Here is a 24851-nt window from a genome sequence, read left to right as displayed (position 1 = left end):
CTCATAGCCCTCAGTTGACTACACAGTTGACTTTTTGGTCCTCAAATGACCTTGAAATGTACTGATGAACTTGAGCCTTTACGACTTGATGAAATGGCTTCAAAATGAAACCCTAGCTCATGTAAGCTCCTTATAATTATCATGTGGTCCTCATCCCAAGAAAAATACCTCATCTCTTGCACAAAGGATCTTCTTGAAGCTCTTGACCTGGTGATTGCTTGAGCTACAACAAAAGATGTAAATGATATATTTTTGTACTTTTGGTTAGTAAACAAAATGAGAAAAGCAATGATATACAATTCAAGCATGCTTGGTGATCTCAAACCAGTCACAAGAGATCCCTACCCAAAGGGAAAGGGAGCTAAGATGCTCAAAGATCCTTGAGGCTATGCAATGCAATGTTATGATGCCATGAGGGATCTTAGGGACAAAATTGGTCTTACAAGCAACACTGGAGTTACGATATCGACAAAATTAGTCCCCACCAACAGCGCCAAAAACTTGATCGTGACTTAGTAAGTCTATGGGAATCGTGACTGCAAGTGCACAGTCCTATCGCGTAGTTTTAAAGATTATTGAACCCACAAGGACTAATAATGAACGTATCGTTATCTAATGTTGCTATGTAAATCTAAGGATGATGATCATTCTAAGATTGGAGGGATGAAGAGAAATAACTATAACGTAAATAGAATATTAATAAAGATATTTGATAAAGGGATATTGGTATGTAATGCATCAAACTTCGGGGATTCAATAGATAGTTGGTGTAATCTTATTTGTCAAAATATTCTTAAGTAGAAATTATTTATAGAAAGGACTTAGTCTCACACTCTCGTTTTTATTGACTATGACCATACTGCTAAACCAGAATGCTTGGCTCTCGCGGTCTCATTTTGAATTTAAAAGTAAGTTTTGAATATGAATAAAGCCTAATTAATCCTAAAGCGCTCTCGTTGTGTTTAGGATTAATGCCTAGTTTCAACTATCTTGTTAATATCTCAAATTCTCGTTCTTGTTGACTGTAACCTTAGTTTGTTTTGTACTCTCGTACAAAAAACAGTTTGATTAAAATAACAAACTAAAAACCAGAAAAATAAGTTTTGTAAAAACTAACACCAATTATTTACGAATCTCGTCGTTTCGACGGTCTTTACATCCCGATACTTAAGGGTTTAGCTGGACATGGATTCGGTAACAAACATGGTATTTGGAAAATCAAACATACAATAAGGCATAAATAAATAAAATAGAAATCAAAATAAAACCTGGATTACGAATTGAGAACTGGAACTGAATCTTGATTCTTCAATTAAAATAGTGTTGGAAGGCTTTGGCAGTGAGTAACAGTTACAATTGAATTCAAATGTGTAAAATAAATTGCAATAGTCCCTGATGTGGAGAAACTATCACTTTTATAAAGTAAGAAAAACTGCCTAGGAAACTAAAAGAAAATCAAAATCTGACTAAAATTAAGCATACGATCGAAATCAGGAAGCGAGAGCCTCCCGTGTGGAGAAACTACACTCCTTATATATTTTTTACTTCCCTAAATTGTAGCCAAAGGTGAGTGGATTCATAGCTAAAATCATGGAGAAAAAGTAGGGAAGACTAGGTTGTGGCGGTTTTCACAACCCTAGTCTTGGACTCCATGGAGAGCGCCACATTTTTAGGGTTGAACGCCACAATCTTCATGCTTTGTGGTGGGCGCCACCACACTCTTTGGATCATGTGGCGTGCGCCACACATCCAAGTGATGGGCGTCACAAGCCCATTTGGTATGGTGGCCCATTCTTTCTATTTTTCTCCATTTTCTTCTCTTTTTCTTTCCTTTTTGCTATTTTCCACTTTGCTTGCTTGTAAGCCTTTTATTTGATGAATACCTGCAATAAACGTAAAATACTGCATAATAATAAGTGTTAATCAAGTAAAAAGCAATGCATATGAAGCCAAAAATGCTATACATTTTCGCGTTATCAATATTTCTGAATCGGATCATACCAGAAACAACAATATACCCATTTGTGAATTGAATTAGTTAAAAAATTATATTACATTAATGACACAATTCCATTAGGAACCAAAAGTAATATTACATAAATGACACAATTCCATTAGGAACCAAAAGTAATATTACATAAATGACACAATTTCATTAGGAACCAAAAATTGTATATTACATCAAAATCAAAATAACACAAAATAACCTACAATATACACATCAATACATCAAATAATACTATCTTGTTGTCTTGATGTCTTGTCTCTTCGTGTCTTGACTTTAAACACCTATAATTTTAAATGATAATAGTTGTTAGAAAGTAACATCATTAGAAATTATAACATACAATAAATTATGAATGAAGAATATAAATAGTTATTTGTTAATTTTCTCATATGCATTCTTGATGATCGTTACAGATATCATATCTATTAAATTCTTCATATGAAATAGGAACTTGTGTTGTATAAGAAGGAGGTGAAAGAAATATCAAAACTTCCATCATCACTATGAGAAATGTATTTTATTTGAAAACAATCGACCATCTCTTCGATAAGTCTGCATGTTCTGTCACATAAAAACCTTGTTTTGCTTAATTATCCATGATGACTGGTTCAGTTTTATAAGTTGTCTTGCCAAGGTCAACTCGTGTGAATTCTAACTCATCAGTTTGTACATCATTTTATTGGGAACCCACTTGCATTTAAATAAAAGCACTTTAAAAATCACATAATCAATCTCCAAAATCTCCTCAATGACATCATAGAACTCGGTGGTTGCCAAAATAGGATTCTTATCTTTCGAACTAGAGAAATACATTGATTCAGCCTCAACCATAACCCCAATATTTTGCACTATATTTCGATCATCCTTTTCTTTTGTATAAAATGAATAATTAGAAATGTCATATGTCATCCAAGTTATCGCAGTAAATTTTGGCATGTATGTGAACCATTTAATTGTCTCGGATGCACCATCATCATTAGAAATCCTATTATTAAACCAACTTATGAATTCCTTGTTATACCTTGTCAACAATCAATTGTCATTCATTTAGGGATATTTTTTATTTATAACTTTTTTGTGTATAGCTATGTAAGGTTTAACTACACTAAGATTATTCAATATATAGAAATATGCTTCAAGTACTACATCTCGATTCATTAAATTAACATTTAAATCTTGAGTACCTCTACCTTTAAATCAGTCACCACGACGAGACTTTGAACTTTATTTCTGACAAAGAATTTGAACAAAACTCAAGAGCTTCCTTTGTGATTTACCTTTCAACGATTGAAGCTTTCGGTCGATGATGATTCTTCATATATACTTTAAATACCTTCATGTATTGCTTTATAGGATACATCCACCTTAAATAAACTAGACCACAAAATCTGATTTATCTGACTAAATGAACAAATAAGTGAACCATAATGTCAAAAAATGATTGAGGAAAATACATCTCCAATTGACATAATATTATTGCAGACTCATCTTCTAATTCATATAAATTTTAGAAATTAAGAACTTTATTACATATAGCATTAAAGCATAAGCACAATCTGGTTATAGTTACTCTTGCATTTTTTGGAAGGATGCCACAAATAGCCACTAGTAGAAGTTGTTGTATCAAGACATGACAATCATGAGATTTTAAGTCAATTAAATTGAGATCATTCATTGATACAAGTTTCTTGATACCATGCAAACACTCACAAAAACTTTTCTTTACCTTTTTAGATAGAGTGTGACATGTCGGAGGAAAATAAGATCTTTTTTCTCAATCTTATGAAGCCAATTGTTGTCGTATACCCATCTCCGCCATATCTAAATGAGAATTCTACTATCTTTAGTCTTTCCTGGAATGTTTAGAAGTATTCCTCTCAAACTATCACATACATTTTTCTCCATATGCATCACATCAAGAAAATGTCTTATAATGAGGCTAGACTAATATGGAAGATCAAAGAACACCGATCTCTTTCTCCAAATATTTTTGTCATCGAGACTGTATTTATTCTTTCCAAAGACAATAGTAAGGTGTTTTTGTTATTGATAAACTTCATCGCCAGTTAAAGGTTTAAGAGCGATTTCAAACTCTTGCTCTCTGTTAAAAGCCTTTTGAAATCTACTAGAAGGATGATTAGGTTTTAGAAATTTATGATGCCCAAGGTAAACGGTCTTTTTTCCAAACTCAAGCTAGTGAAAACAAGTATTAGATTCATATATAGGACACACTTTATATCCTTTGACGCTATATCTAGCCAAATTACCATGTGCAGAAAAGTCGTTGGTTGCGTAAAATACCATTGCACACATCTTAAACTTTTCACCAGAATATGATCATCAACATCAACAAATTTATCACACAAAAGTTTTAAATCCTAAATTAATGGACTTAGATAAATATCTATGTCATTTCCAGGTTGTCTTGGTCCAATAATCATTATACTTAACATCATATACTTGCGCTTCATGCATAACTAGGAGATATGTTGTAAAATCGTGAGAAGAACATGCCACGAAGAATGGTTAGTACTCAAATTACCAAATGAGACTATTCCATTTGTGGTAAGTCCAACCCTAAGGTTTCTTGGCTCAAGGCCAAAATCCAAAAACAATTAATAAATTTTCTTCCATTATAAAGAATCAGCCAAAATCAGAGTCGCCGTAGCGCCTTATTTTTTTCCAAGGGAAAAGGAAAAATTACAAACAAAACCCAAAGATAAGAAGTTTTCAAATTAAAACTAATAAAATTTCAGAGATTACAAGTAAGGGGGTAGGTTACACAAAGGGAAGGTATTAGCATCCAAAGTGTCCTATGTACTTCTAGGGAGGCTTTTTTGTGTGCAAGTGTTTGTGTTGAAAATATGTTTCATAAAAATGGAATGGGGAGATGAGAAAAGAATCATTTATTATATTTTTATGTTTCACAAGACCTTCGATCTTATGCCGACGTACCAACATAAAAATGAGGGATCAAAACCCCGTAGTTCGTGGTAAAAGTTTCAAAGGAGTTGATGGATTGATTTTAACAAAAAAAAAGATTTAAAAGAAAAGGGCACAAAATGGCCAAAGGATTTAAATGAAGTTGTTAATTCTTTTTGTCTTTTTGAAAATTAGGTTAATATGGTTAAGTTCATTCACAAGTTTGGTTAAAGAAAAAAGTTTGAAAATTCATTAGCATATGGCCAAATTTTCTACTCTTTAAAACATGTCTAAGTTTGAAATCACAAGCAAAGAAGATTTTTAAAAGAGGGAGAGATTTTGAAATTAAAGAAGTGGGAGGAGATGAAGAGACTACCCTAGACAAAATTAAAATTAAGAGTTGAAAAGATCTGACCAATGGGATGCAATCCACAAGACAAGAATGTCAGATAGAAACCCATTTCCTTTGGACTTTTGAGTAGACAATAAGCATATGGAATACACAAGCAATTACATGAGGGATAAGTCATCAAATAAAGATATCCATAATATCCAAGCAAGCATTCCAATAGCAAGCAGTCTTCAGTGTCTTCAATTGTATCAGATGAAAATATTCCTTGGCAAACTCCCAAAAACAATCATTAGACATCATTCAGAATAATATCATAACAAATAAGCACAGGGACAAAGTAACAGATGAACCAAGAGCACTAAAGGTTTGCATCATATGAAAGGAACTGTCAAGGATGGCCCAGTCTCAAAATTTTGGCATTGGCCAAGTCCTTTAAAGCATAGGGAATGTTGCCCAATTCTAAGTCCAAGAATTCAGATCAAGTCCAACATTCCACCAACATATTTTTTTATAGTTTTTGTTATTATTAAGTATTTTAGGGTCCTAAGACCACAAACAAAACACAATCACAAGCACATAATATATACAAGCACAAATGATATGTCTCAAGTAAGCAAAATGGAAATGACTGAAGCATAAATATCTTGCATGAAATGTAAATGACAATGAATGATAAAGGTACTGGAATTTAAATTGCATTAAGTAAATGAGTTGAAAATAAAGCAATGTTAATGAAATGTTATTCAAATGTTAGTGAAGAGTTTAATTGTTTAAGTTATTCTTTAGAGAACACTCAACCATCCATTCACAAGTATGAAGACATGAACCAAGACATCATCCATGAGAAGGGTTCCAACTTGGATAAATCAACAAGTATGCCACTAGCTCTCACGAATGGAAAAAAGGTCAAGTCTTCACTCAATGCCATGAAGAATGGAGACTTACAATCTCACTTACTAGAATGATGTGCCATGTGGGACAAATTTAGCTCTATGTTAAGCAATTGTAATTGGATTTATGTAGAAGTCGCAACTATCTGAGGTCGGGCAATAAAGATATTGGTGTTAATGCATGTTAAAGACTTGGTACAAAAAACCAAGTTCCTAAAACATACCACACACTAAAATAAAGATGGGATGAACCTATCTAAATCCAGCTCATGTTGATTCATCTGACACAAGGTCATTGATGAATCAACTAGCATTTGGATATTAGAGAAATCATTTGTCAATGATGGATTGGGAAAGAATAGGGATGAAGATGAAGAGGGGAGTGGAAATAGAAACCCAAATTGATCACGGGAGGAAATTCATCTAATCAATACTATCCATTCATCTTGAGGGGTGAAATATACATTTCATCAACCCCCTAAATCCAATAGTATTGATCAAATAAAAATTTAAATCAACCATGATCAAATCCAAATAGAAATTCAAACATCACAAGGTCAATCAAGTGGCTCAACAATATTTTTAATCAATTAACCAAGTAAAAATCAATTTTAAAATGAAATAAAATGCATTTTTTAATGTATTAAACCACAAATCCCTTTAAATCACCAAATAAATGGCCAAGGGATTTATCCTAGATCAAACAAGGTCAAAGGACCTTAGACAAAAATATTTAGAATTTTTGGAAAGTCAGAAGTATTTAAAAATATTTAAAAACAAGTCCAAAATCATTTAATTCACAAAAAATATCAAGTTTAATCCAAAAAACTATTTTAATTCAAAATATGGTAGAGGAAAATATTTAAAGATTTTTGGTGAAAGTCCCATATTTTTTGGATTAAAAATGAATTTATTATGAATTAAACAAAATAAGATAATTAAAATATAAAATCAGAAATTAAAATAAATGAGAAAAAACAATGGCCATCAGATCTCCCTCATTAATTGAGGTGGCAGATCTGATGTCCACGCGCTAATGGTCCACCATGCGCTTCAGTCAATGCGTTGGAACAATGGCAATTACAATGGATGATCAGGATTGAAATGTGGCGAGATGATCTGATGGATATGAACAAGCCACCACATCATCGAAGCTAGGGCTCGGGTCATCTTTTCCGGTGGACCTCACCGGACCAGTTCACCATCAACCTTCAGCAGAATAAAAAATTCATACACCAATTTGAAGAGAAAAATGCCAGGAATCCAAATCTGCCCTCAAAATTCTCCAATTCTCATTATATTGAAGGATACATGGAATTGAAAATTGTAGCGTATGATTTGAGTTGCTTCGATTTGACCTCAAAGCAACTCAATCTTGTTGCCTACATTGGTAGGACTTCAGCCAACCAAAAATCAAGTGAAATGATGGAGAATTGAGAGAGAATCGAAGATGAAAAGTTTCACAAAATTCACCTTCTGTTTATAGTGTGGAAGCTCGATCTTGATCTCAATTTGCTTGGGCTTGCTTCTATACACTTGCAGGAGATGAAATGAATGATCAAAGGGCTTGGATTCTTGGAGTTTCAATCTTAAAACAAAAATGAAATTGAAACTTGATTTCAATTGAAATCTTCAAGTTTATCCTTTAATGGAGGTTAAGGAAGAAGCAATGCAAAGCTTGGGCAAGAGGGGATCCATTTCTGAGCTCAAGGCAGTTGTATTTATAACATGAGGGTTGGTTTTCACACACTTCTATCAAAAATCTAAAAATAGTAATGCTCTAATGCATGCTTGCATGGGCGTGTATAAAGCCCGTCAAATGATGTCAAAAGGTCCAAACTCATGTGCAAGCCAACCTAAAACAATAACATGAATTCATGCGTTAGTGAAATGGAAATTGATCATGGAACATACCAATTGGATCCATGCATTACACCCATGCGCAAGTCACTCAAAAATGCTCCAAATGCCATGATTTTGGACTCTTTGAAAAGATAACATGAAGGGGAGAAACTTTTTGTTTCAAAACTTTTCCATTTGGAGCTTGGATCATGATGAATTTTGAGGTGGAAGTTAGAGGAATCAAACATAGTTGAAAATTTTCTAAGTTAAAAGTCAAATGACCACTTTTTCCACTTTGAATAATTTTTGCTATAAGCTTCAAATGAAAATGGTTCCTTCATCAATGTTGTAGCTCTTTCAGTCCTATTCAATTTGATTACAAATTTGGAACCATTTGAGTCTTTCATGAGGGAGCTATGGATTTTAGAAATTGAGGAAAATTGATTGTTCAATGATGATGGCCCAAAATGACCTATAATGTTTCCTCTTGGTACATGCCTTTTCAAGTAGAATTTGTCATTTATCAAAGAAGATAAGTTGGAGAAGACATCTTGAAATTAATAATGAAACGTGGATGACCTTCATATCATACAAATTGAGCAAGTTATGGTTCTTGGAAGTTGGCCTTCTAACTAGGGCACAGACAAAATGACCTATAACCTTCCACCATAAATATTGACCTTCTAAGAAAAATTAGATCTTGATGCCAACACGAAAGTTGTTTGGAATGTCATAAACAATAGCATTTCTCTTGGAATCATTTTCATAGGACAAAAATTGTAGAAGATAGGGTCTAGGGAACCCTAAATTCGACTAGTTGACTTTTTGTGGTCAACCTCTTTGAACCAACTTGCAAACTTGAAGTTACTTTGATCTTTGGGGATCATGGAGAATGAAGAAACTTGCTGAGAAAGTCACACAAGATACCCAGATGGATTATGGCCTCCAAGGTAAACAAGCTTTAAACTCTTGATGAATTATTGATCAAATTGACAATTAAAGAGCCTGTGGATGCATATATGGTGATTAGAACAAATTTGAACCTTTCCTTGATTTATCTCTTGCATTGAGGGTCTTAAACCCTAGATATGAGCTTGGTGGGGCACAAATGGATACACACACTACCTATAGTAGAAACAAAGCTACACATAGACATAATTTTGGTATTTTGGTAAGTAAACAAAGGAAAATAAAGTATGATATAAACCAATATGCTTGGTGATTTCTCCCAATGCAAACCAAGTGAATGATGGGTGAGGAGGATACCAAGGTGTGATCTCAAAGCCAATGAAAATGATGAGATATCATGAGGGATCTTAGGGTCAAAATTGGGGTCTTACAACTGCCCCTATTTAAGGACATTCTATTTGAGGATGTGAAGGTTAAAATCTATGTATCAACTCGGTAGAATGAACTTAAATAACAACATCAAGAAGCAAATTTTGGTCCCTAAGAGACCTCATGATGCATATGATATGAATGCTACAATAATCTTCGTGGGGATATATTGCCATGAAGGAAAAGAATCCGGGGGAGACTGAAAGTCCACAGGGGCATAATGCATTCCATAAGAAAAAATCACTGAGGAGACAGAGACTTTGGGGGATAAAAAGTTATGCATATGTCAGGCTATGACTTAAAAACCTGCTGGAGACACGAGGTGATTTCCATGAAAGTAAATCGACGGAAAGACTCAAAATGGGGAAAAAAGAAATCTGCAGGGGAAAAGAGTAGATCAGAACAAATCTGAAATACTCACACAGAAGGAAATTAGATTTCACAAAGAAATACGAACCCAAACTCAACTGGGGAAGAAAAACTTCATCACAGGAGTAAAAGAGATATATCATCTACCACCGGTTACTGGGTAAGAAGATAATATACTTGGACAGAGGGATATCCGTTACCGGTTGGGGTAAACATATCAAGGATGAATCGCTAAGGAATACGAGGAGTACTTACAACTACCTGCTTACTGGGTAAAAGAGAGAAAACCAAAGCGAGAAAATTTGTCAACGGTTAAAATGAACATATCAAGGATAAACTCAAAGTGAAGAATAGCTATCACCGGTTAAGATGAACATATCAAGGATAAACTCAAAGGGAAGAATATATGTCACCAGTTAAGTTGAACATATCAAGGATAGACTGTCGGGGGAAATAGGAATTACAACTACCGGTTATTGGGTAGAAGATCGAAGAGAGAATATTTGTCATAAGTTAAGATGAACATATCAAGGATAAACTCAAACGAAGAATATCCTTCATCGGTTAAGATGAACATATCAAGGATAAACTCAAAGGGGAGAATAGGAATTATATCTACCATTAACTGGGTAGAATACCGCAAAAAAGAGAAAATTTGTCACCGATTAAAATGAGCATATTAAGGATAGATTCTGTGGGGAAAGAAGGATTTATAACTACCTTTTTACTGAGTAGAAAACCAAACAGGAAGCGTATCTGTCACTGGTTAAGATGAACATATCAAGGATAAACTTGTCGGGGAAACGAAAAACGAATCCGCTGGAGAAATGGAAAGAGTAAATTACCTTTTAATAGTTATTGGGTAAACAACAGGTAAAATACTCAACTCCAAGAAGGATATTACCAGTTTCTGAGTAATAAACTCTTGGAGACCAAAAGATCTATCTAGGTAAAAACTAAAAAGAAACGGTCAAACAAGACTCAATCGAATAAGGATATAACTCAAGGGGAGTGGTTCCATCCAGATAATGAATTGGGGAGGAAGATGAAATAACAATCATCTATGAGGAAATAACTCAGTGGGGAGGGAGAAAGGATAAACTCTTTATGCTCAAAAGGGGATGACACTCTACAATTGAAGGAGGACATACACACCAAATTTGCTTGGGGAAATAATATTGCCAAAGCAGGGGATCATAAAAATGGTCAATGCGTCAAAATGCACAATGAAATATTTAATGTTGCGTTTATGAATGAACATGCATGTATATGATCATGCTGACAAACAAGCACAAAGGATACAAACATGAAGATCTCAATCATCACACTTAGATACTCGACTAATCTCAATAAGATGGGAGCACCAACTGGAGAACCTACTAGGGATGAAAATAAATCACCAAGGATAAAGATCCTAACTTAAAAATAATTCAACTCAGGCTAGGGAAAAGCTTGGAGAACATGCATACAACCACACAATGCTGAAAACTTAGTGTTTTATAGAGAAAAATATATATGTACATAGCAATCTAAAGGATCATAACAAATCCAAACTCAAACTCAAATCTTAGAAAAGGAGGAGATATTTCCAGGGGATAAGCCAAGATTGACAAATATCTTGCTTAAAAACTCAAACTCTTTGGGAGAGGAGAAAATACATACTGGCAAACTCCACGGGGGACGAAAGCACTACTGAAGATATCAACCAAAATGTTGAGGATAAGGGAGATCTACTGAACACCCACATCTCAAGCTGAGGGGATTTTAGGTCAACACCATATCAAATGGGAGACAACCCTACAAGGGACAACTACAATACTGCTCAGAATCAAAATACTGCTTGAATAAAGAGATCCTCCATCAGAAGATGGAATTCCGTTAGGGATCCAAGTCACGAAGAAAGGCAAAACTCCGAATGAGGGAACCAGACAATCTACTGGGGATTTCATCAAAAGTCAATTAAGTGGTACTTCACTGGGGATTCAAAAATCTACCAGGATAAATCAAAGACCACACGAGGATATAAGTCAGCAACATATTCCTTAAAAGGAAAGCAACAATCATTAGACCCTTCTTGGAGATTGAGAAATAAACCAATTCCAAGGCCCAACATATATCAACCGTACCTGCAGACTCATGAAGAGGAGAAGCTGCCACAGCTATGCAGCAACCAATAAAGGTGATAGGGATATGAAAACCACATAAAGGTTTCACAAAGATCCAGGGTTCAATCACAAATAATGAAAACTGAGAACGAGAATCACAGAGTCTCAACTAGGGATTGTAGCGGTAAATTCATGACCATTAAGTTATGGATAAACATAACATCAATAAAACCAAAGTCGCCACCGTGCTTTTATTATTTCCAAAGGAAAAGGGAAAAGTATGAACAAAACCCAAAGATAAGAAGTTTTCAAATTAAAACTAATAAAATGCCAGAGATTACAGGTAAGGGGGTTGGTTACACAGAGGGAAGGTGTTAGCACCCAAAGTGTCTTAGGTACTCCTAGAGAGCCCTTTTTCATATGTGTATGTGTTTTTGGCATAAAAGATGTTTGCAATAAATAGAGTGTGGAGATGAGAAAAGAATTCATTAATTATATTTTTGTGTTTGACAAGACCTTCGTACTTGTGACTACGTGCCAACATAAAAATGAGGGATCAAAACCTCGTAGTTCGTGGTATCAATTTCAAAGTGAGTGGATTTATTTTAATCAAAAGTTGAGTTTAAAAGAGGCATAAATGAGCCTAAAAGAGTTTGAATGAATGTTATTTCTTTTTGTCTTTTGAAATTTTAAGTCAATATGATTAGATTTATTTACAAGTTTGATTAAGAAAAGAGTTTAAAAATGCAATGGCATAAGGCCAAAGTTTCTAATTTGCAAAAGAGCCTAAGCTTGAAATCACAAGAAAAGAAAGTTTTTAAAAAGGGGAAGATATTTTGAAATTTAAGAAGTGGGAGCAGATGAAGAGATTGATCTAAGCATAAAATTAAAACTTAAGAGTTGAAAAGATCTTACCAATGAGATGCAATCCAACAGACAAGAATGTCATATAGAAAACCCATTTTCCCTTTGGACTTTGAATCAAGCAATAATCAGCAAGCAATTAGCAATATCAAGCAAGGCATCAAATAAATATGGCCACATCCAAGCAAGAAACTTCACAACCAACAATCTTCTTTATCTCCTCATGTATCAAATGACATACTCCTTGATTAACTCAGAATAAGGCATTAGACACAGGTTCAAAGCAACAGTTGCATCAAGATCATGTAGCAGATGAATTCATGAGGATCCCAATACATGGATCAGATGAAAGCTCAAATCACAATAACTTGGTTTCAGAAATGTTGGCATTGGCCAAGTCCTTTTGCAAATGGAATGTTGCCTAATTCTAAGTCCAAGAGCTCATATCAGATCCAGCAGTCCACAGAGACATTTTTTAGGGTTTTTGTTGTTTATTAAGTATTTTAAGGCCCTAAACCACAAACACAAAAAAAATACACAAACATATATATATATATATATATATATATATATATATATATATATATATATATATATATATATATATATATATATATATATATATATATATATATATATATATATATATATATATGGCTCAAGAGAGCAAAGTGAAAATGACATGAATATAAACAAGTTAAATGATGTGTAAATGACAAATGAAATGGTAAATAACTTGAATTTAAATTGCATAAAGTAAATAACTTGAAAATAAAGGCAATAATAATAAAAGTTAGGCAAATATGAGTTGATTAGATGTTAGTGATATTTTGCTTTTCAATTGATTAAGTCATTCTTTGGAGAACACTTAACCCTCTATTCACAAGCATGGATCCTTGAACGAAGACATCTTCCAAAGGAAGGAAAAAAGGCCAAGTTTCCACACAATGCCATGAAAGGGGGGAGACTTACAATCTCACTTACTAGAATTTTATGCCTTTAGGGTCAAATTATAGCTTTATGTTAAGCAATCGTAATTGGACTTATGTAGAAGTCACATTTATCTGAGGTCGGGCAATAGAAATTTTGGTGTTAATGCATGTTAGAGATATGGTATAATGAACCATACTCCTAAAACATACCACACACAAAAAGAAGAAGATCAAAGGATAGACCTATCTCATCCATACTTGTATTGGTTCAGTTAACACAAAGTTATTGATGAACCAATTAGCCTTAGGATATTGAGACTTCATTGGTCAATGGAAAGGATTGGGAGAGAATGGGATTGAAGATGAAGAGGGAGGGGAGATAAGAAAAACACAAATTGGTCATGGGATGAATTTTATCAAATTAAAATCAGTCATTCATTTTGGGAGATGAAATGTACATCTCATCAATCCCCTAAATCCAATTATTTTAACTCAACAAAAGTCAAATCAACCTTGACCAAGGCCCAAACACATAGTCAAACTTCACATGTCAATATAAATGGCTCAACATAATTTCTACATAATTAATCAATTAAAAATCAAATTAAAAATGCATTTAAATTAAATTTAGTTTGATCAAAACCTAAATCCTCTTCAAAATACCAAATAAATGGCCAAGAGATTTATCCTAGGTCAAACAAGGTCAAAGGATCTTAGACAAAAAAATTCATAATTTTTGAAAAGTCATAAGTATTTTTAAACAATTAAAAATATGCACAAAAACAATTAATTCATGAAAAGTATCAAAATTAATCCAAAATATAACTTTAATTCAGAAAATGAAAGAGGAAAATATTTAAAGATTTTTGGTGAAAGTCCCATATTTTTTGGATTAAAAATTAAATTAATATGAATTAATCAAAATAAATGGATTAAATGAAAAATCAGAAAATAAAAAGAAAAACAAAAAAACGAGGGCCATCGGATCTCCCTCATTAATTGAGGTGGAAGATCTGATGGCCAAGCGCGCGCTTCCACCAAACACTGCATTCAATGCGTGCACACGCATGGTAATCACTTTGGACGCGTGAGATTAGAACATGAGAAACAGATCTGATGGCCTAGATTGATCCAGCGCACCACCAAAGCCCTAGCTCCGGTCATCTTCTCCGATGATCACCACCGGTCTGGTTCAGACTCAACTCCATGGAAAATGAAAAGTGAATACACTAATTTGAAGGAAAAATGCTCAGGAGCTTGAATTTGGCCTCAATTTTCTCCAATTCCAAGTGTATATAAAAAGATATAGGGATTTGAATTCTGAGGATCATGAACCGAGTTGCTTCGATTTGACCTCAAAACAACTCAATCTTATTGCTTACATTGATATGACTTCAGAGAACCAAAAATCACAAAGAACGGTGAAGAATTGAGGCAGAATCGAAGAGATGAAGTTTCTGAAAATTCACCTTCAATGGAGCTTCAAACTTGCTCGGTCTTGATTTCAATTGTGCTTGGCCTTGCTTCAGAAGCTTTTTGGAAGTGATTAGGATCAAGAAATGGTATGGACTCTTGGAGTTTCAATCTCAAAACAGATGGAGATTTGAAACTCGATTTTCAAAAGAAAACCTTCAAGATTATCCTTTAATGGATAGGGTTTGGATTGCAGGTTCAAAGCTTGTGCATGAGGTCCTTAATTCTGAGCAATGAGGGTTGTATTTATAGCCAAGGATAGTCATTTCCACACACTTCCAAATTTGGAAAAAATGAGTAATTCTCTTTGCATGCTTGCATGGCCGTGTGATAGGCCCATCAAGTGATGTATCAAGGTCAAAAAATGAGTGATAATCATGTTGAAATCATGTCATGTGGCCATGCAATCGTGCATGAAATGTGGAAGTGAAAATCATCCAAATCGTTCCTCACATTGCACCCATGTGCAAGTCCTTCACTCTTTGGCCAAATGAGGTAATCTTGGACTTTTTGGAAAGGTGAGATCAAGAGGAACAAGTTTTATGTTGGACACCTTTTCATTTGAAGCTTGGATCATGATGAATTTTGAGGTGGAAGTTTTGGAAATCAAACATATTTGAAAATTTTATAAGTCCCAAGTCAAATATTCACTTTTTCCACCTTAAATAACTTTTCTCTATGGACTTCAAATGAGAAAAGTTCCTTCATAAAAGTTGTATATCTTTCAAACCTCTTCACTTTGGTCACAAATTTAACCTCATTTGGATTTGGCATGAAGGAGTTATACATTTTAGAAGTTGAGGAAAATAACTTGTTCAATGGTAGTGACCCAAAATGACCTATAATGTTTCCCCTTGGAAAATGAATTTTCAAGTTGAATTTGAACTTCCTCCAAACATCAAAGTTTAAGTAGACATCTTAAATTTGATCATGGAACTTGAATGGCTTTTGTCGCGAAGAAAAATCGGAGACCAAGCTATTGATTAGACTTGACTCATGAATCAAAATATCACCACCGAACTTTAATTTATCCAAGGGAAGGGGAAAAGATTCAAAAATAAACCTAATATGTATATGAAAAGCTAGAAAGATTAAACTTAAGCTAAGTAAAAGGGGGGTAGATTCTAAAGGTACGGGGTGTGTTATCAAAAGGGTAGGTATTAACGCCCTAATCATTTGTTGTACTCTACAGGAACCTTTTAAATATATGTGTTTGGTTTAAAATTGTTTGCTATTTGATTGGGGAGATGAGAAAAAGAACATATTTTTATTGTTTGAGGATTTGGAAATACATTGAGTCTTATGCCTACGTACCCGTGAAAGATCAAAACCACGTAGTTCGGGTTCAAAAGTCAGAAGGGATTTGTTGGGGTTGATTTTATGAGAAAGAGACAAATTGTCATCTTAAGGGTAAAACTCACATTTAAACCACCACAAACATGTGGAAGATAGATCTTTGCATAAAATTGAAAGAAGGGCTCTCACTTGGATATAGAATCAACAAGTATGCCACATACCTCTTCCAAATGGAAAAGAATCAATATCAAACTCAACAATGTTATGGGGTAGGAGATTTAAATCTCAACTAGGGATGAATCATGTCTAATCCTTTTATGAAAAGGTTTTAAACATGGAAAAGCCAAAGTGGCAAAAGGGTTTGAATTAAGTTTGTGTTTTTTAGGTCTTATGAAAAGATCTTTGAATATGCTTAAATGTTTTGAAGCATTTGATTAAAAAATAAAAGGAGAAATAATTACCTAAGTCAAATTTTATTAAGAAAGTGGTTATAAGAAGGAGAGAGAGAGATAGAATCATAGGGTTTAAATTGAGGGGAACCTAAGATTGTATCTAGAAGTTTTTGGATTAAGGGGAAGCAAAAGTGTATAGAATGCAGATGAACACACACATGAAAATGACAAAAATGTCATGATTCATTTCCCTTGGATATAAATAATAACAAGGTTGAACATGCATTATCATTAGGGTACAAAATATGGTTAAGTACAATGGCAATCACAAGGTGAGTGAGGTATGGATGATAATATTTATCATGGTTTTTAGGAATTGAGACAAACATAAACAAGACAACGACGAAGTTTCACATAACATCACAAGACACCACATAATGATGGTGAAGACAAAATCATATTTGACATGGTGAAAGCATTCATTGGTACATGGTAAACATAACATGAATAAATTTAGGTCAAACATGCATCACATTATAAGTCTTAACAAAATAAACATTAGATTTGAATTAAAGTTCATGATAAGACCAAACTTAAGTGGAAACCTAATCACCTCCTAACCATTCATTCAAGCATGTTTTTAAGGTGAATCAATTGATACATTGTATGAATACAATCAAGTTAAAACATGTTAAGGATAACAATCAACATTTAAAAGAGTATGCTTTAATCATACAAACTTCCATCATCAAGAACAAATAAGACATAAGCCAAAATAATCAATTAGGAGCCTTAGAAAACACTTAAAACACATGCTTTTCTATCCAATCGAAAGTGGTGAAATAAATAATATTTTTTGGTGTAACCATAAAATAGACATTCTCATGAACACATGGCAAAAAGAATAGGTCAAAAATGTTAAGGGATCAAGAAGTTATGGATATTTGAGACATTTGAAGTTATGAAGAAAAATGAACATTTAACAAGTGAAAACAAAAAATCATTATACTGCCCAGATTCAAACACACATCCAATAACTTAACAAACCAATGTTTTACACTGGAGTGCAATGCCAATTCATGTATTTAGTTACATCAATTAAAGTATATATTAAAGTGACTTTCAAAATTTAAAAAATGGCTCCAAACTTCATCTTCCTCATTCATCCCGTAGTCCATAGTTTCCACCATTTTCACATATTGCCAAAGCTCTAACTCTCTCAATTCCTAACGAAATCAAAAGTTGTAAAGAGCAAAACTGCTTAGAATTTCGCAAGGAATCTAATGGTACTCACCAATTTCATTTATTTTTCATAAATATCCATAAATCAAACAAAATGCATATGAACCCTAAAAATTGAATTTAAAATTAAATTCCAAACATCACCGATTAAGACCAATGATCATAGGGGTTTTGTTCCTGACATCTTGGCAAGTGTAATAGTAACAAGAATGATGCAAAATGGTGCCTTAAATCATAAATTGCAGAAATGAATACATACCTCAAAAATGAAAATCGTCCATTGGAGTAGGGGTGATCCAGAGTTGATTTTATGATTTGAACAACTTCCTTACACCTATAGGAAGGTGTTTGAATGCCTGGCTTGAGCTGAGAGTGCTTGGTTCTTCCTTTCCAAATCAAGTTGCAATTTATGAAAATGTAATTTGGAAGATGATGGTAGGGCTGTTACATAAGTTATTCAAGTGTTTGGACAACTTCTAATGGATGTTTAGAAGTTGCTTGAAGTGTTGGTTTAGAGAAAACACAAGCACAATGGAATTTGGAAGTTTGAGGTTTGAAGAATTTTCTACAATGGAGTTTTTGTGCCAATTCTGGTGTGTTGAGTTATGAGGCTTGTCTCTCTCTTTATAGAGGCTCCATATGGCTCAATTGGAATGCTAGTTTGGTGACTTGGTTTCATTTTACACAAAAAATCATAATGAATCATGATGAAAAGGTGGAGTGAAAGGAGGAGTTTAGAGGTAGTTTTAGGATGTTGCTTCTGGTTTTGAGGTTAAGTGTGATCAGAAGAAACAAGTTAGAAGCTCAATGCAAGAGTGGTTGGAAAAGTTGGCCTTTATCAAAATGGATATGAAGCTTTTTGCAAAACCTTCCAAATATGGCATCAAGACTTGGTCAATGGCTCAATCCCTTGTGTAATGCATCAAAGGTTTGTGTAATCTTCTGATTAATGTGAGATTTATAATCAATATAGCCTGTAAAGAAAGATGATGTAGCTTTGGCTCAAGGTTACATGATGAATTTGTCATGAAAATGACCCAAAATTCAGATTTGGAGAGCCAACTTCAACCCTTCGAAACGCCTAGCTCAAATATGATAATTTCACGCTCTTGGACTTTTTAGAAATATAAGACCATGCTCTAAAACTTTCATGTTGGGAGTTTTCCTGGAATTAATGTGTATCATGCTGAAAAGTGATGATCAAGTAAGCCACTTTTTGAAGGCAAATTTGGTTGAAATGTTTTCTAAGTGTTTTAATTTTATTGTACCAACTTCATGGCTTCATAACTTGAAATCCTTGCATTTTTTGGGAATCAATCATCAATGACAAAGTTGAAGTATGAAGTAATACCTTAAATATGATCATTGGATCAAAGAAAATGGTGGCCTGGATCACAAGTTATGGCCTTGGAAAGATGGGTACTTGAACATGTATTTTTTCATAACTTAGAAAATTTACAAAACCAAATCTTGCCCTTTTTGCAAGTAACCTCAAATTTCTTATTTATTCTTGATAAAATGCGTTCATCAACCATATTTTCATTATCCTTGAGTTGAGAAGTCCATGGTTGACCAAAAATGTCGAAAGTCAAACTTTGACTTTGCTTCAATTGACTTTGTATAGGATGAATCCAATTCTTGCAATCTTTAACGAATGGGATCTCTTAGGCATATCGGATGATGTGAATGGATCAATTATGATTTATTTGAAGTATTTGAACCATACTTAAATCTTTGGGATCATGCCTTGGCTAAAAAGTCAATCAGTTGACTTTGGGTCAAAACCCTAGTTGAGGGTATCAGATGAACTCTGGCCTTGGTAAATCTGAGGTGAAATGATCTTGAAATTGATTCTTATTGATGGAAGTCACTTGATTACTTGGGAAGGATGAGGAGTTTGAAATGTTAAAACTCATAACAAGTCTTTATTGATCAATCTTTGAAAGCTCTTGGTGCAAAACCCTAGCTTAAGACAAACAAAGTAGAAAGTCTTTTTTGTATTTTCAATAGGTTAGTAGTGCAAAGATGTTAGATGTCATGCAAATGATACAAATGATGGTGGCATCTTAGGGTTGAAAATTAGGGTATGATAGATTCCCCTATTTAAGTTTCTTCAATATGGAGATATGAATATTGGAATTTTCATCTCGACGTGATTGAAGAGATTTGAATACAAACATGCACGGTTTTTGGCCCTAAGAGGCCACCAAATGCTTATGATATGATATGCATGCAGGACTCAAGAATTTTGTGAGGAACAATGTCACAGGGGAGTAATATTAGTTGATAAAAAACATAGGGATAAAGGAACACCACTATGGGGACAAACAAAAGGAAATTCCACCGAGGTAAAGATTACAACTTCAGTTTGCAAATTCCAAAGGATCTGGGCTCCCTGAGGAATAGATCATTCATGACTTCAACTAAAGAAATATCTCTTCAACAGGTTTCTCAAAGGTAGAGACGACAATCTGCTCAAATAACGAGTTCTGGCTTTCACAACAGGTTTCTCAAAGGTAGAGATGACCGCTTGTTAAAATAACGAGTTCTAGCTTTCACAACAGGTTTCTCAAAGGTAGAGATGACCGCCTGTTCAAATAACGAGTCTGAATAAGCTTACATGATCAAAACATGATTCAGCTTCTTCTTTACTTAAGCATTCCACTAGGAAATGGCAAAATAAACTTATCCGCGATTCGGGTCATAAGCCAGCGAACGGGCCTTGGTTTCTTCTTTAACCAAGTCTTCCTCTTGGAAAGGATCAATGAACAAGCTCCTAAAAAGATGACCATTTGTTGGGGAAAGAGAAGTAACTTCACCGAGTATCTTCGAAGGATGCGGGTCAGTTAATCTTATAAAAATCTAGAATTCTCAAATAAAGAGAAAATCACAGTAAGGGTCTTCAATAGACTTCCACCGTGATTTACTGGGGAAAGTACCATTGGTTGTGACTGACACCTCACTAGTGATATAAGTCCTTGTAACAGAATACCTCACCGGGGATATAATGTCCTGTGATGAAATAAAGGTGTTGCTTGTAGTAGTCTTCAACAAACTTCTCTGACGAAATTTTCTTGGGAGATGGCCATTTGTCGGAAATAACGTTTGATATGTTGGTAACTTCATCGGGGATAAACAAACTTCTCAAAAAGAGACTATCATTTGTTATCCAAAATAGGCGTCAATAAGCTTCTCGGGAAAAGACAGCTACTTATTGGCGATCAAAGATCATGAAACAGGCTTCTCAAATAAAGAGACAGCTACTTGTTGGAAGTCTTCATCAAACTTATCTGGAGAGAAAAACCATCTGATGGAAGAAAACTTGTATATTGATAATTCCTTCGAGATAGACAAGCTTCTCAAAAGAGATAACCATTTGTGTTCACACTGGTCAAAAGGATATGTCTTAACTGGCGATAATGAAAAAATGCTTCTCCTAGGGAGACAGTGCAAAATAAATGCACTCTCGGTCTAGGTTTAACAACCTAGAGAGATTCACCATTAATTTCCAAATATTTGGATCACTCCAGGAACAACTTGAGAGGAAAAGAAATCAAGCAAGACTCTACCAATGGGGAATGAAGCTCAATTGGGATTTTTATCCTATCCAAAGATGGAAAAGGACAACTAAAGCAAACATCTTCCACAAGGAATGAACTCAGTGGAGAATTAGAAAGGATGTAAACTCTCTACTTAAGGTTGACGACTCCTATGGGGAAGGAAACATAACACCCAAGGATGAACATATTCAAAGAAATTAAGGTAAATGTCATCAAGGAATGCAAAATGGATGTGAATTTGGTTATTCATGATATATATGCATGTATGTATATATGCATGTATGCACGTTATGTTTATGCTGACAAAAACAGACAAAACAAACACGTTGGGGACATAATATGTCTCATAGCTCAACATGAGCTTGGCTAGTCTCATTAAGGTCGTCAAACATCACTAGAGATGAGTTAAAGGTCATCAAAGGAAAAAGTCTCGTCACGAGGTCCAGTTCTCTCTAGGGAGAGGAAGATGCTTCATCTGGGGATGAAATGTGAACCTTTGATGGAGCAAAGATCTTGCTGCTGGGTTCCAATTTCTCTGGAGAAGAAGACTTCACTCAGGAGAAAAAAAATGTAGACACTACCAATGGCGGGTCTATATTGGTCAAGAAAACCTTCAAAATGATTCTTTTGGGGACATCATCACAATTTGATTCCACAGGGGAAAATGAAGATCACTGAAAAAGCTTGACTGCTTATTTTAAAATTTGATAGAAAATCCAGACTTAGCACTTTGTTTGGGAACATTGAGTTCCAACACTTCACAACTTACTCGTCGCTTGGGGATTTAACTATGGACGTTCTTTTTTGCATTCACAAATCAAAACAAAATTTTATTTTGAAAAAAAAAAACATTTTTTTCAAATGTTCGTTTCAAGAATTTTTATCAAAATAAAAATGATATTTTTGTGGAGCAAAAACAAAATAAAGATTGCCAATAAATGGATAAGTCTCGAATTTCATTGATAGAATGGTGATCTGCAAATGGCGTGATCCCATGGATATTTACAAAGTTAGAAATATGGTAATATGGGAAAAGGCTACATTAAAATACAATGAAACTATTCTCGCTAACAAATTTGAATTCCATATGTATTTGGGCTTCTGATAAGAGCCAGTTGAGAGCTTTGACAGTCATACATTGCTTCAAGTGATCCAATCTGATCTGATGCAGTTACTTGCCATAACCCTTTGTTTTGCCTAGATTGCCTTTTCAGGCTTTCAATCTACCAGGATAATCATTTTCTGTTTATGTCTCTAATTTTTTCCTGGACCGCCCTTTCGGGTTTTCAGCCCACCGAGACACTCATTTTTGCCTAAGCCGCCCTTTTGGGTTTTCAACTTAGCGAGCTATTCTTTTATTTTTCTAGGAGAAGTATTTTTTGACTGCGTTAGTATTCACAGGACGTGGGAGCTCCTCACCATCCATATTTGTAAGAATCAAGGCCCCCCAGAGAAGGCTTTCTTGACAACATATGGGCCATCATAATTAGGAGTCCACTTGCCCCTAGAATCAGATATGAAAGATTGAATCTTTTTAAGCACAAAGTCACCTTCTTTGAATACTCGAGGTCGAACCTTCTTGTCGAATTCTTTGTTCATTCTCTGCTGATAGAACTGACCATGGCATAAAGTCGTCATCCTCTTTTCTCCAATCAAATTCAGTTTGTCATACCTACTTTGACACCATTAAGCTTCTGATAACTTAGCTTCCATCAAGACATGCATTGACGGGATCTCCACTTCTATTGGGAGCACTGCTTCCATGCCATAGACAAGAGAAAAGGGGGTTACCCCTGTTGAAGTGCAAAAGGACGTACGATATCCATGCAAAGCAAAAGGGAGCATCTCATGCCAATCCTTATAAGTCACTACCATCTAATGTATGATCTTCTTGATGTTCTTGTTGGCAGCTTCAACAACACCGTTGATCTTAGGTCTGTAGGGAGAGGAATTATGATGTTCAATCTTGAACTCTTCACACATTTCCTTCATCATTTTATTGTTCAAGTTTTAACCATTATCAGTGATGATTCTGCTTGGCACACCATAATGGCAAATAAGTGTATTCTTGATAAATCTAACCACTACCTGCTTGGTCACATTTGCGTATGAGGCCGCTTCAACCCACTTTGTGAAATAATCAATAGCCACCATAATGAAATGATGTTCGTTGGAAGCTTTGGGTTCAATCATACCAATCATATCAATGCCCCACATAGAGAAAGGCCATGGAGAAGAGAGAACCTTAAGGAGAGTCGGAGGTACATGTATCTTGTCAGCATAAATCTGGCATTTGTGACACTTCTTCACATACTTGCAACAGTTAGCTTCCATTGTCAGCCAATAGTAACCCGCTCTTAACATTTTTTTAGCCATTGCATGTCCGTTGGAATAAGTACCAAAGGAACCTTCATGAACTTCTTGCATGAACAAATCTGCTTCGTGTCTATCCACGCATCTAAGCAGAACCATGTCAAAGTTTTTCTTGTATAGCACATCTTCATTCAGAAAGAAGTTATTAGCCAATCTTTTCAAGGTCTTCTTATCTTTGTTTAATGCCCCAGGTTGGTATTCTTGACTCTGAAGATAACACTTGATGTCTTGGTACAATGGCTTGTCATCAGAGACTTTTTCCATTGCAAATACATGAACAGGTCTATTAAGACAAATAACATCGATCTTAGGCACATCATTCCAACGATTCACAATGATCATGGAAGCCAAAGTTGCCAAGGCATCTTCCATTTGATTTTCCTCATGAAGGATATGATGAAATTCAATATTATTGAAGAAAGTAGATAACCTTCTTGCATAGTCTTTGTATGGGATTAGGCCGGGTTGACGAGTTTCCCAATCTCCTTTAATTTGATTGACAACTAGAGCTGAGTCTTCATAAACATCGAGATTTTTTGTTCTAAGATCAATGGCTTCTTCTAGACCCATGATGCAGGCTTTGTATTCCGCCATGTTGTTCGTGCACTTGAATGTTAATCTTGCAGTAAAAGGGATATGTGAGCCATGAGGAGTGATGATTACTGCCTCAATACCATTACCATAAGCATTAAGTGCTTCATCATATATTAAACCCTATTGAGAACCTGGCTCTGACCCTTCATTTCGCAATGGTTCATTGCAACCTTTGGCTTTTAAGTACATCACATCTTCATCTGGAAATTCAAAATATATAGACTCATAATCGTCGATTAGCTGATGAGCTAAATGATCGGCCAAGACACTTCCTTTGATAGCTTTCAGGGTGTGATACT

At 34.7% G+C, this 24851-nt stretch overlaps 1 protein-coding gene across 1 annotated transcript; it reads right to left on the bottom strand.

Annotated features, from left to right (window-relative positions):
• Positions 1-4051: 4051 nt before the first annotated feature.
• LOC127122783 (uncharacterized) lies at positions 4052-24552 on the bottom strand. The gene is made up of 2 exons (XM_051053070.1): positions 24055-24552; positions 4052-4201 (listed from the first exon to the last, which is right to left on the bottom strand). Exons 1-2 carry the CDS (start codon positions 24550-24552, stop codon positions 4052-4054), a joined length of 648 nt encoding a protein of 215 aa, XP_050909027.1.
• Positions 24553-24851: the final 299 nt, after the last annotated feature.

Source organism: Lathyrus oleraceus, chromosome 2 (genome assembly GCF_024323335.1).
Source record: "Lathyrus oleraceus cultivar Zhongwan6 chromosome 2, CAAS_Psat_ZW6_1.0, whole genome shotgun sequence".
Classification (NCBI taxonomy): domain Eukaryota; kingdom Viridiplantae; phylum Streptophyta; class Magnoliopsida; order Fabales; family Fabaceae; genus Lathyrus; species Lathyrus oleraceus.
Note: the sequence above shows the minus strand (reverse complement) of the source record. Positions and strands in the feature narration are given on the sequence as shown.

Coding starts and splice junctions, on each gene's coding strand:
- LOC127122783 (XM_051053070.1), bottom strand. CDS start 24,552: ATGGCGGAATACAAAGCCTGCATCATGGGTCTAGAAGAAGCCATTGAT. Junction 4,202..24,054: donor ACAAGAAAAACTTTGACATG/GTTCTGCTTAGA, acceptor TGTTTTCACTAG/CTTGAGTTTGGAAAAAAGAC.